The sequence below is a fragment of the Salvelinus alpinus genome, chromosome 19 (genome assembly GCF_045679555.1).
Source record: "Salvelinus alpinus chromosome 19, SLU_Salpinus.1, whole genome shotgun sequence".
NCBI classification, from domain to species: domain Eukaryota; kingdom Metazoa; phylum Chordata; class Actinopteri; order Salmoniformes; family Salmonidae; genus Salvelinus; species Salvelinus alpinus.
This window is the reverse complement of record NC_092104.1, coordinates 51411266-51425193: the sequence shown is the minus strand read 5'-3', so window position 1 is coordinate 51425193 and position 13928 is coordinate 51411266. Positions and strand designations below refer to the sequence as shown.

The window sequence follows — 13928 nt, the reverse complement described above, 5'->3', positions numbered from 1 at the left end:
AGTAAAGGGTCTGAATGCTTATGTAAATGTGATATATTTTTTATTTTCATAAATTAGCAAACATTTCTAAAAACTTGTTTTTGCTTTGTCATTGTGGGGTACTGTGTGTAAATTGACGAGGCGGGGAAATAATTTAATCAATTTTAAAACAAGGCTGTAACCTAACAAAATCTGGAAAAAGTCAAGGGGTCTGAATACTTTCCGAAGGCACTGTATATCACACTGTACCACAATAAACAAAGTTCAAATGCAGAGACTCCGAGACCATTGATTGAGTGCTTTTGAAGTGACAGGTTGGCACGAAATCTGTTGCCTATCTCCGCTGCGCTGTATCAGCACAATGGACAGCGCTCTACACACTTTTGGTAATGATTATAGGCTACAACACAGATGCTGTAAATCACCTATTACAAACAGTGTATGTGAATGCAGCCGTAACTTCAGGAAGCTGCTGAGGGGAAAATGACTAATTATAATGGCCGGAGCAGAGCAAATGGAATGGCATCAAACACCTGGAAACCATGTGTTTGATGTATTTGACGTAATTCCACCCATTCCACTCCAGTCAATACCACAAGCCCGTTCTCCCCAGTACCCAGTACCACGTAGGCCTAGTAAGCAAATGTTTTTATCGGTGACACAATCTGTATTTAGGCTAGTTACATTAACAGTAAACAAATACATTAAAGAAAAGGCGAATGGCGATTCAAATAACCAAAACAGCCTACAGCCTACTACAGTGAGATGCAGCTGTCTTGCCAAAAAAGTAAGCCTGTAGGCCCGCTTCAAACATGAAAAATCATGCCACTCATGAGTACAGCAACATTGTGATATGGCACAATACACTTCTGTGGATCAAATTCAACCTACGTAATTAATTAAGCAATGCCAGCCTACCATAAGCACGTTTCGAATACGTACAGTTCCATTTATAACCACAAAAACGAATAGGCTTCCAAGAAAACCATAATAGATGGTATCTATTTCTATGATGAAACATACCGACATGTCACTATACCCAGGGGTGTCATTTGGGTTCTTGCATTGTAATTATTTTGAATTCTGCTTATATCACACTATACCACAATACACATAAAAGTTCAAATGCTGAGACCATTGACTGTTTTTGACCAAGAAGTGACAGGTTGGCGTGAAATCTCCATTGCGCTCTATCAGCACCATGGACAGTGCCCTACACAGTAAAGCAAAGACGTTTTAAACATAGGCTGGCTAGAGAAGTTATTTTGCCATTCCATACCCTAGGTTTTATTGAAATGACGCCACTGGCTATACCACCAAGATTTAGAGGAAAACCAACCAGCTAGATTGTTTCTTACCTTTTCAGAAGAGTTGCAGCCTCCTTGATGCTCTGTGGAACTTCCTGAGTTCCAGATTTCCCTCAAATGCCAATTGGATTAGTTGAGCATGCTTCTTCTGTGCTGACTGAACACGTTTGTCAAAGTGGAAAATGAGTTCTCGCATGTAGCTGTGGACGCCCCAAAAGTCAATACATGTTTCAGTGCCGTAAGCATGGTCGGCATAGCGGAGAGAGGCCCAGAGAATTGTTGCAGGATATCAAGTGGGGTCCATTTGTCCTCATTGGAGCTGGCGATTTCAGTCTGCAAAAACTGGCAAGCAACACTAAACTCAGCTAGCACCAAATCTGTTTGCTTCGATCCAGCACTGGTTTCACCTTTTTCACATCTAGAAAGTCATGGCTCTCTGGGTCAAGGGGCACACAGGGTTTCCACCAATTGGGTGTTGTGTTCTGACAATTCACCAATGACAGCATCAAACGTGTTGAAGTACAGTCTTTTACACAGTCTCTTCCCCTCTTTCCTGCTGGCCTACTGTACTGTCCACCACGTATTGCTGGAGATTTTACTTAGATAACGTTGTAGTTTGCTTGGAGCTGGTGGTGCCACTGCACTGTGCCTCAGCTTCTCAACGCACTCCAACGCAATGCGGACCACTTTGACTCCAGTGTAAAGATTGGTTGCTTTTGCCTGGAGTCATTTGTTTGGAGGATCGAGAAGACTGAGGATTCTGTGTACCATGGTGGCTGTAACAAAGCCTGGGTCAGTCACTGCCTTCAGCGGCCCTGTAGCCTCGAGTGACTCTACTTCTGTGTTGTACGAACACGTGCATTCGATGTCAGAGAGGAACTTCACAATGCTGTCACAACTTTTAACAACCACTGACACAGTAGCCAGGTGTCCCCTTCTCCTTAGACTATGTTTGGGTACTTTGGCAAAGCCAATTTCTGATACCCATTGTGGCAGCTTAGCTGGTTTGTGCTAGCTAAATAGGTGAAGGCTAATAACACCAACGCTTTGATAGCTAAGCTAAGCTAACTAAACTCTATAGTGATGGGGCGTGAGGCAGAGTTGAGTGAAGCAGCTTCAACTATAAACTTGACCCCGCCCTTATAAATAATATAATTTTACAGGCAGAGGCGTATCACGTTATTATTCACTTAGCCTACCAAAGATGAGAAGCGTTTTTTCCCGCCTTTATGGAAACCTTACAGAGTCATACCTTTACTCCCGAGTGGCGCAGCGGTCTAAGGCACTGCATCTCAGTGCTTGAGGTGTCCCTACAGACCCTGATTTGATCCCAGGCTGTGTCACAACCGGCCATGATCGGAAGTCCCATAGGATGGCGCACAATTGGCCCAGTGTCGTCTGGGTTTGGCTGGGGTAGGCCGTCATTGTAAAACAAGAATTTGTTCTTAACTGACTAAATAAATAAATAAATACCTAACTGCCACTGGGGCTTTCCATAGCCCTCCTAATGTACTGTCCACCATTGTGCTGATGCAGAGATACAAATTTCACACCAACCTGTCACTCAATCATTTGAACTTGTTTGCTATTTTTATATAGGAACGTGAAACTAAAACTGAGTGGGCACAAGTTTCAAATGAAGGGCTAAGCCCTTCTTGGAGCTGGGCCTGAGGTGAACATAATCTCTAACTTGAGGTGTGTGGCTGAGCCCTGGAGTGTGTCCAAGCGCCCTGATTGTTTGAATGAACAGAGTTGTGAAGGGTGATTGACAGGGCCAGTCCTGTTAAGAGGGATGGCTTCTTTTTTTTTTTACAACAAACAAATGTTGGCCAGAGCTACAGATGGCTATATCTGTCTGCTAGTACAGGACTGGTAAAGGGCCAGTCTACTACTTTGGTGAGTGTTTTTTTTATACAGATTTTTCAGGGGGTGCTGCAGCACCATCAAAACCCCTACTTCCTGTTGCTATGAATGTGTGGTCAAAGTATGTGTTTAGTAGCCGAGGTATGTAGCTGTAGGTAGATTTGAAGAATAATCTGACCCTGGTATCAGTTGTTAGTCAAATTCCCTTTGGGCCTTAGGTAGGCCTATGGTAAGTGACACCACAAGGGATCACATGGTTTATTCAAATGATAGTCTGGTGGGGGTTACAAAAATCTGACAAACATTGACAAGTATTTGTAAGCGAAGTGATATTGACAAATTTAACAGTAACAAGACTGGAGTGTGTGTGTGTGGGGGGGGGGGGGGGGTCATAACTAGAATTGCTACAGCTTTTGTCCAATTAGCAGTTTAGGATAATTATGTTAAGGTTAGGAAAGGGGTTAGGGTTAGCTAAAGTGCAAAAATAATTCGACGTTAATTTGACAAAAGCTTCTAGCTATGACCTTGGCTGCGTTCCGTAATTGTTCACGTTCTGGAACGTTTTATTGAACGGAAACGGTGCTGTAACGAACGACCAGTTGCAAAACGGGGAGGGATTGGGCAACGCTGTCAGCGTGGCAGCTGCCCTTTAAATGTCACTCATTGCTTCAAGCCACACCCAGCAAACGTACGTCAAATCCTGTTCAAGAACGTTTTGGGGAAACGTGTCGTACAGTACAAACCGTTTCGCAAGGTAGCAAACGTTCAAGCAAACTGAACGCACCTCCTGTTATAGCGCTTCCTCCGATAATTCTCACCAATGGTAGAAGAACGGAGGCGGGCCCATTTCATGTTAGCCAATGGGGTGATTCGTTGATGCTACGTCTCCTAGTAGCTACTTTCATCCGGATGAGGGATCTAAAGTGAGTAGCTTGAATTAACCACAATATTGAACTAAAATAGCATGCTATTCAACAATGACTTAAAATATGTGTACAATAAATTATTGTAATTGTTCATTGTAAACCTAGTTTATCTTGCCAACTCAAATTCTAATAAAAACAGATTGCAAATGAATCGGCCATGTCAGCTAGCTATCTAAATTAGCGTATCAAGCTAGTCAATTGTGAATTCCGCTTTTGGTCTGTAGACCATTCCATTTCAGTCATATGTTGTTAGTTCACATGTCAATGTATACGTTTTTCTTATTTAGATATTTGTTTGAAGTGATCTAGAAATAGTATTGGTTTGCAGGTTCACAGCTATATCAGATTACCACTCTTCCACCAGCCACGATGTACAGCTATCATGGTACCATCAGAGTGTTGGTGCAGGTTATTTGGGCCCACCTGCTCTGTGGTTGGACGTTTGGCTCCGAGCTTACGTTTGAGCTTCCAGATAACGCAAAACAGTGTTTCTATGAAGATATTACCATTGGCACCAAGTGTACACTTGAGTTCCAGGTAAGTTGATTGAGGCCCTCACATTATGACATGGAGTTATGGGAATAACTATAGCTAAATTGCTAGGCTGTATTTTAAACAAAGTATTTTCTCTCTAGGTTGTCACTGGCGGGCATTACGATGTTGACTGTCGTCTAGAGGATGCAGATGGTACTGTTCTTTACAAAGAAATGAAGAAGCAGTATGACAGCTTTACATTCACGGCTGCCAAGAACGGAACATATAAATTCTGCTTCAGCAATGAGTTTTCAACCTTCACGCATAAGACCGTCTACTTCGATTTCCAAGTTGGAGAGGATCCCCCACTTTTCCCCAATGAGAACAGGGTCACTGCTTTAACCCAGGTAGGTCTGTTGTTGATGACTATTGCTGAGAGGTGTTTTTCTGTGCAATATTCAATATGGCAGTTCAATCAAAACAATCTGTTTATTCTCTACAACAGAATTAAATGCTATTGGATTTCAGTTTTCCCCATTTGGCAGAAACATAATGGAAAGAACTGTGTGCATAGGCATAGATTTCTGGTTATTTGCAGTGCTTGCATGTCAAACCATACAGGGATCTTGTATGCCTTTTTTAAGCCTGTAAATACCTGTTTCAGATGGAGTCTGCCTGCGTGTCCATTCATGAGGCCCTGAAATCGGTCATTGACTATCAGACACATTTCCGTCTGCGGGAGGCTCAGGGACGCAGCCGTGCCGAGGACCTTAACACAAGAGTGGCTTTCTGGTCCATTGGGGAGGCCTTCATTTTGCTGGTAGTCAGCATCAGCCAGGTGGTCTTGCTGAGAAGCTTCTTTTCTGACAGGAAGACCACCACCACGCGTGTTGGATCCTAACATCCCACAGCATCTCATCCCGGTCACCTCCACAAGGGACTTCAGATCCAACGCCACCAACAACAGTTCATGGCAGAATGTTTTTTATAGATGCCATTCATAGAATTAGATATAAGGTACGTTCAGGCTTTGAAGTTACTTTTAAAAACCCACTGGATTATCTAAATAAAATCTAGCAAATAATGTTGGAAATGCAACAACGTATTTATCATGTGGGTGCATATTGTCATTGTTTTTTACAACACTGTTTACCAGAATAATGTGAACAAACTGGTAGCCCGTCTTGCAGTACTAATTTGACACCTACTTGATACATTAAATCGTAGTTGCAGAATTTAATTTGTGCACAGTTCTCGCTTCCTTAGTAATGACAATTCAAACTTGGTTGTTAGATTCAAGTTGTGATATCAAACAAATCAAAAGTACTCTGTCTGTTGTAAACAATTGGTTTGTTTTTAATGTGAGATTCCACTCAACAGGCTTGTGGCAAGCAGAGGTTGTTTTGGGTGGATGGATCTTGACTAGGAGTTTAACTATCTCTTTATTGTAACTGGTGTTTTGTTTTGGTTTATATGGTTAAAACATAAATATGAAGCTGGTGTAAGCACAAAATTATTTAATTTATTTCATATTAGGCATGTGTGTGGTCATATGTTTGCGTACTGTTCATGATTGTTTCTGCACAGTCATCAGCTTGTTGGTAGTCCAAGGAATTGTTTCCTTATTTGCATAGCTTAATAAACATTCTGGTAAACCCATTGTCAGACCTTCAATATTCAATCAATGAATAAACTGAGCCACATAAATAGATAGCATTTACAGGCAACTACCAATATAAAGGAGACAAGTGTCTTAATAGAGCATTGGGCCACCACAAGCTAGAACAGCTTCAATGCACCGTGGCAGATTCTACAAGTGTCTGGAACCTTATTGGAGGGATGCGACAACATTCTTCCATGAGAAATTCCATAATTTAGTGTTTTGTTGGTGGTGGAAATGCTTCCTCAGATGCCGCTCCAGAATCTCCCACAAGTGTTCAATTGGGTGACAGACGGCCATGGCATATGTTTTTCATGCTCATCAAACCATTCAGTGCCCTGTGGATGGGTACACTGTCATCCTATGGGGCAAAATAATGGTCTGCCCAGCATTTTTTAAGATGACCCTAAGCATGATGGGATGTTAATTGCTTAATTAACTCAAGAACCACACCTGTGTGGAAGTGCCTGCTTTCAATATACTTTGTATCCCTCATTTACTCGTGTTTCCATTAATTTTGACAATTACCTCTATATTGTGATGCAGAATATTATATATCAGTATCAGCAGGAATAGCTGATACATTAAAATCCACTCACTGCTCAGGTTGCTAATGATCAACAAGTATTTAATTTTGTTCTTTACAAAGGACACAGCTTGTGGGCCATGTACACTTGTGAACATCATGAAAGGTGCGGTTGTATACAACACCGAGAAATGTGTAATGAAACATTTTATGATTACATTGTCATGTGATGATTTCAAGAACTGCAGAAAGTATTAAACTTTTTCTCAAATTAATCTTGATTCTATATACACACTCGGTGCTTGTTTATCAAATAATTGATCACAGAAAAAAAAACATCCTCTGTACATTGTTCACTCAACCTCCAGGAGGTGGTAGTAGCCAACAAAATATATGCAATGCAATCACCATCTGCCTGTAAGGATATGCAAATATGTTATTATTAGTTTAATACAGTTTTATGCGCAGATGCCAACTTTATTCACTACAAACCCCAAAAACTGTAATGACATCTTGCTCATCTCCTAAACTGATGGAGTTGGGTATTTGCCTTTAACTGCTATTGCGTAAGCGAATACAAGCTATGTGATTGGATGGTTTCCTTTTCAATAAATAGTAAATGAAAAAAAACGCATTGTTTTCGAATTGACAGCAGTGTACTCTGGGAAATGAGGGGACTCGATTCATCTGTCCGTGTAGGCGTATTGTGCACTGGGTTACAGTTGATTACATTTGTTTTGGAACCGGGCTGCCTCCGGGCGTGAGCCACAGGTGCCCCGTTCAAAGCCAAACGGCGAGATCTGCTCAAAACAAATGTGACGTAACCAAGCACTTGGAGTAATGAGTAGGATTCTGAGTTTTCACATGCAAAAGTGATTTATTTAATATACGTTTAATATGTTTAATATATATATGTTTAATATACCTTCACAATGAAAAGTAGTTTGAAAATGCAAACATATTGTAATGAAACAGGCAGGGAGCTGGTCTCGAATCCTCGACTTTGTAGCCCGAAGTCCAGCGCGCTATCGACTGTGCCGCAAAAGCATGCACCCACGGCATAGCCGATATCCGCGCTTATAAACCAAGGGTCGTTACAATATTTCATGAAAAATATGTATGTTTCAGGGCGATGCACTAGGCTGCCTAATTGTTGACAACCGAGCGGTGCAGATTACTTTTCGATTTGAAATAGTGCTCCTCCCTCGCCGTTTTTGCCCGTTTATGTCACGTGTCCCACACCCCAGCATAATCGAATCCGCCCATTGAGTCGTGATGATCTAACCAGTGGTGGGTGGACAAATTTGCCCGCCCCCCGCCAAGAACATTATAGAAAAATAGCCATACTAGCTAGATTTTCTTGTGTTATTCCCTCTGGGATCGATTTAACGGGCGGGAAAAATTTACAACACAACAAGCTGATCAACGAAGAAAAAGAACGCATCTCAAACGACTTCGGCTGCTGGACAATGTTGGCTAGCTAGCGTAGCTGTACATTAAATACCAAGCGGGGTGGATGTTCTGGCCTCACCGTATTTCTTGATATTTACACTGGATAAAACATCTAGATATACGTCGACTTACACATGGTTCTGTGGGGAAATGACATGCAGAATTAAGGCTAACCCCCCCCCAAAAAACTGCTTGATGAAATTGAAAAGGACGTCGGACAGCGTAGACTGAACACGCCTAACTGGGGCGTATTCATTACGCCGATTCTTTTGCAAAACGTTTCTCAGACGGAAGCGAACGGGACGAAACAGGGAGGGATCTATCTGCATTTGTCCAATAGAAACTCGTTTTAGTTGCAAAACGTAATGTTTTTCAACTGTTTTGCTAATGATTACACCCCTAGGATGTATTCATTACGCAAACTTTTTACCGTTTAACAACCAAACGGAACAGGGCGGGACCTACCTGAATGTGCCCAGTAAACTATCGTTTCCCGTTTGGAGTTATCGGGTTCGCAACAGATTTTGCGTAATGATTACACCCATGGTATTTGGTTGAACAGTGCCGTAGCTAGCTACCCAGACAATTTTATTAAGTTAGCTATATTTCCGTCGCCAACAAACTTTCAATCGAGGAGAGGGGAAAGCAGAACATGCCAATGTTAATATATACGTTTTCCAGTCGCTAGCTGGCTGATTTCTGCCTCCCATTTGGCTAATTTAGCAATACGTAGTTAGCTAGTCACCTAGTATCGAGTGCCAAACTATTCAAGGCTAGCTAGCGCCACAAACAAAGGCTTCTGCTCAACACCTGCCACATACTTGTATCAAGACGCTCGTGTCTTAATCAACTGTGTCCGTGAACAAAGCTGCATAAATGGATTTACAAACGGCGGTGTTCAATGCAGCCAGAGATGGCAAGCTACGGTTGCTTCAGAAACTTTTGGAGAACAAAACTGGCGTAGAGGTTACCAAATTAATGGCAGAGAAAACCAACGGTGCGACCTCTTTGCTTATGGCTGCAAGATACGGACACCTGGATTTAGTGGAATATCTTTTGGAGTGTTGCTGCGCACCCGTTGAGGTTGGGGGGTCAGTGAATTTTGATGGAGAGACTATCGAAGGTGCCCCCCCTCTATGGGCTGCCTCAGCAGCAGGACACCTGAAAGTAGTGCAATCTTTACTTGGCCACGGTGCCTCTGTGAACAATACAACACTCACCAATTCCACCCCCCTGAGAGCAGCTTGCTTCGATGGGCATCTGGACATTGTCAAATACCTGGTAGAGCACAAGGCAGACCTGGAAGTAGCAAACAGACATGGTCACACATGCCTCATGATCTCGTGTTACAAAGGACACAAGGAAATTGCCCAGTATCTATTGGAGAAAGACGCTGATGTTAACAGGAAAAGTGTTAAAGGTGAGGTCACGCATTCAAACGTTTATTTCGCTTTATTTTATATCCCTGGGTCTACCTGAGCAACGAGATAAGGCCTAGTACCTGGCAGGTGCATTGCTCTGTTATGTCATGACAGATAGTAACCAATATGATGAAACATTCAGTAAATTGCTGTTAAATGCAGATCACAGTTGTCTGATACAATTTGCCAAACCTGTGTATGTTTTTTCAGACAGTCTTGAGGTAAATCCTCCATTTGGACATCTAATCAGGTCAACTAACAAGCTGGAGTAATTTGTGTTTAAACCAATTAGGGGACGTGATGCCACCAGGCCTGTTATAAATGTAAGCCTTGCAATAGCCCACTCACAAGATCTGTCCCAATCCATGAGAATTTTACCCCCTTGGCAGGTGCTTAGATTGGCACATTGCTTACATCACCCTGGTCTACTCCTAGAGGGAAAGGGTTACAGGCAAGCATGTGGGAAGACATTTGCTTACCAAGTTATTTGACAAACATATTTAGTTATGAAATGTAGCAAATGTAACCTTTTTTGTCTCTTCACTTAAACATCTACTTTCAATGAATTTGAATATACATTTGAATATATATTTATTTATTGCTAGAATGTCTGCAAAAATGGTTTCCAGTTTGCAAAACATGTATTAGTATTTCTTTCTTCACAGGTAACACAGCATTACATGACTGTGCTGAATCTGGTAGCTTGGAGATAATGAAGATGCTGCTAAAATATGGTGCCACCATGGAGAGGGATGGTTATGGAATGACCCCACTGCTGTCTGCTAGTGTGACTGGCCACACTAACATTGTTGACTATCTGACACAACACCAGCAAACAAACCACATGGAGAGGATAAATGCCCTCGAACTGCTTGGTGCTACTTTTGTGGACAAAAAGCGGGATCTTCTTGGGGCATTAAAGTACTGGAAGAGGGCCATGGACCTGAGATACAGTGACAGCAAAACATTTCTTAACAAAGCAGAGCCAAAGCAGTTGATCATGGCCTATGACTATGCCAGGGAAGTAAGTAATGGGGAGGAGCTAGACAGCCTGATCTCAGACCCAGATGAGATGAGGATGCAGGCCCTGCTCATTAGAGAGCGCATCCTGGGCCCCTCCCACCCCGACACCTCTTACTACATCCGCTACCGGGGAGCTGTATACGCTGACTCTGGGAATTTTGAGCGCTGCATTAACCTTTGGAAGTATGCCCTTGACATGCAGCAGAGCAACTTGGACCCCCTCAGCCCCATGACAGCCAGCAGCCTGCTGTCCTTCGCTGAGCTATTCTCCTTCATGCTCCAGGACCGTGCTAAAGGCCTTCTGGGCACCTTGGTCTCCTTCAACGACCTCATGGGCATCCTCAGTAAGAGCGTGCTGGAGATTGAACGTGCGGTGAAACAAACCCAGCCTGACCTGGCTCAGCTCAGCAAGGCCCTCTCCATCATCCTGCATCTCATCTGCCTGCTGGAGAAGGTCCCCTGTACCGTGGAGCAGGACCATTTCAAGAAGGAGACCATCTACAGGTTCCTCAAGCTGCAGCCCTGCGGGAAGAATGGCTACAGCCCGCTCCACCTGGCCGTGGACAGGAACACCACCTGCGTGGGCCGCTATCCTGTCTGTAAGTTCCCCTCTTTCCAGGTCACCTCTATCCTACTGGAGTGTGGGGCGGACGTCAACAGCCGCGACGAGGACAACAACAGCCCCCTGCATGTGGCCGCCTCCAACAACCACCCGGACATCATGAACCTGCTGATCGCCTGCGGAACTCACTTTGACAGCACCAACTCCCTGAAGCAGACGGCCTGCGACCTGCTGGACGAGAAGGAGATGGCCAAGAACCTGATCCAGCCCATCAACCACACCACCCTGCAGTGTCTGGCTGCGCGGGCTATCATCAAGCACAGCCTCTGCTACAGAGGCAACATCCCAGAGAAACTAGAGGCCTTTGTGCTTCTCCACAGATAATGACTATTAAAGACATGTGTGCCACCATTCTCCTCACCCCATGTGCACTCAATAATGAACATTGTGTGAACTTTCCTTCCCCCCCCCCCCCCCCCCTGCGAAGCCAGAATTAAAAAGCAACTGCCCCTAAAAAGCAACTTTATGTTTTGAAAACAACCTATGTGGCATCGATATGAGTCGAACATTTATTGTAGTGTCAAAATTGACTACAAAGTGTAAATAGGATAATTTTGGTCAACGTCTGTCTCGTCCAAAACTGAGATTTGCGAGATGATAGGAAAAAATGGTATGTCACGGAATGAGGAGTACCCTAACATTTTTTTCCTCGGGTTGGGTTTATTTCAATCCTGCCCACAGTTGGCAGCAACCAAGTAATCATCAATTTGGAGCAGAGCTGCACGCAACCATAGTAATTCCCATGGCCAATTTGGTTTGACATTAGATATTTCTATGGGGCTAGTTAGGGACCATCAGCAAATTACACAATGTACATAGCTGAAAAAATAGGGCAAATCAGGAAGTGCAGCCCCCATTTATAGCTCTGTGGCAAACTGATGGAGATTTTTGAAATATGCGCATGCACAATATTTTTAGCTTACTAATTTCTACATTTTCCATGCTATTTATTAAGATATCATTGAGAGATTTCTCCATGCCCCCATCTCTTTGTTTCTTTCTATCTATGCAAAGATGGTGGAATGCTGGGACTTTTTTTCCATTACTATGTTGCCAATATATGGACTCTTAACTTTAATCATACATTCATTATGCTCTCATTCAATTGTTATGTTGTCATGGTTTTGTATCGGCGTAGTTGAGTGTAATGGAATTAACTAATTTCTCTATCAAAACCATGAAGCTTTATGAAGTGGTAATGTTTGCAAATACCATAAGTGCTTTATTCCTCCTATGCACAGGCTATGATATGCGACTGTTCTGTTTTAGCACTTGTCTGTGCAATATTTTGCATTATATGTGGTGACTGCCTGTTCCTTTGTTTCCATAATTTGTTACACTAAGCAAAGAGGGATGTGACAATTGCTGAATGCTGTTTGATTGGTAGTGTTGCGTGGTTTCAGGTGTTAACTGTAAAAGGTAATTGTGTGCAGATTTTGAGTAGGAGTGTATGCAACCCTTATGCTTCATGTTATTGACCTTTGAACCTGATTTGTTCTATGGTGAGCTGAGCACAAAAACAATAGACATAGGTTAGTTGGATACTAGTATGGCCGTGCATGTAGTTTGAGGTTACAGGAAATTCATTGACATCTGAGCTTTGTACGGCATATCAATTATCGTATAAGCTCTTCAGAGCTCTGACTAACCCAAACGTGAAACCTTTATATTTGTCCAATTGTATTCTAATTGAAAAGAGGGGAGGCCTTGTACAGTGGGGCTGAGCTTTGTGAAATAACCTTGCACATTAGCTTTATTCATGTGGTTAAAGGGCTTTTCATATTTTTAGAAATACATTTCGCTAAGGACCGAACCATACAAATGTACAGTTCCACCAGGGAACTTGCTTTAATTCTGCACTTTATTACAACAGACTTTAAGACTTCATATGACAAAGTGACATATCAAGTTAATATTTTAAGAACCAATTTGACAATAAACCCGTATTGCACTTGTCCTCATTGCCCCAGTGTTATGATTCAGCCCCAGATAGCTATGCAACAGGATGGAACTTTTGTAGTGACTTCCCTGCACACACCTAATTTTCTTTACCCAGCACGTTAAAGATATTGCACAGTTACTGGATGTTCCTTTGATGAGTCATGGTGAGTAATGCATGTAGGGTGTTACTATATGACCACAGTAGGCCTGTGTAGCTGGCCTTGGTTGGTTATGTTATTGTATTTCTCACTGTTCAACTCTTTGTGTAAAACATGGGTTAAGTGTCAACTTGGGGTTCTTTGTCATATGTTTGATCTCTTCAACTTTTCTCAACTCTGCTGAACAGTAGGCTAACTCGTCTCTGGAATATTCTCAAGTGCTAATTTAAAACTGAAACAAGGTTGTTTTCTACGTCTGGTTGATTGCGCATGTTCATACTTGCAGGAGCTGTAGTCTGTCAAGCATGGAAGTAAATCAAATTGTATTTGTCACATGCGCTGAATACAACAGGTGAAATGCTTACTTACAAGCCCTTAACCAACAATGCAGGTAAGAAAAAAATAAGTGTTAAGTAAAAAATAACAGTTACAAATAATTAAAGAGCAGCAGTAAAATAACAATAGCGAGGCTTTATACAGGGTACCAGTACAGAGTCAATGTGCGGGGTCACCGGTTAGTTGAGGTAATATGTACAGTACCGTTCAAAAGTTATGGGTCACTTCGAAATGTCCTAG

At 42.5% G+C, this 13928-nt stretch overlaps 2 protein-coding genes across 5 annotated transcripts; both read left to right on the top strand.

Annotated features, from left to right (window-relative positions):
• The first annotated feature begins 3163 nt into the window (after positions 1 to 3163).
• Positions 3164 to 6208, top strand: LOC139545790 (transmembrane emp24 domain-containing protein 7-like). 4 transcript variants are annotated; one of them, XM_071353964.1, is made up of 4 exons: positions 3164 to 3182; positions 4440 to 4612; positions 4711 to 4956; positions 5214 to 6208. In XM_071353964.1, the coding sequence occupies exons 2-4, from the start codon at positions 4445 to 4447 to the stop codon at positions 5448 to 5450; spliced, it is 651 nt and encodes a 216-aa protein (XP_071210065.1). In that variant the 5' UTR covers positions 3164 to 3182; positions 4440 to 4444; the 3' UTR covers positions 5451 to 6208. The 4 variants fall into 4 exon arrangements, with proteins under 4 accessions (XP_071210065.1, XP_071210063.1, XP_071210062.1 ...); XM_071353962.1 differs by having other exon boundaries at positions 4404 to 4612; XM_071353961.1 differs by lacking the exon at positions 3164 to 3182 and adding an exon at positions 3832 to 4072 and having other exon boundaries at positions 4404 to 4612.
• Positions 6209 to 7954: 1746 nt separating this feature from the next.
• Positions 7955 to 13209, top strand: LOC139545789 (protein fem-1 homolog C-like). Its single transcript, XM_071353960.1, has 2 exons — positions 7955 to 9607; positions 10274 to 13209. Exons 1-2 carry the CDS (start codon positions 9064 to 9066, stop codon positions 11575 to 11577), a joined length of 1848 nt encoding a protein of 615 aa, XP_071210061.1. The 5' UTR covers positions 7955 to 9063; the 3' UTR covers positions 11578 to 13209.
• Positions 13210 to 13928: the final 719 nt, after the last annotated feature.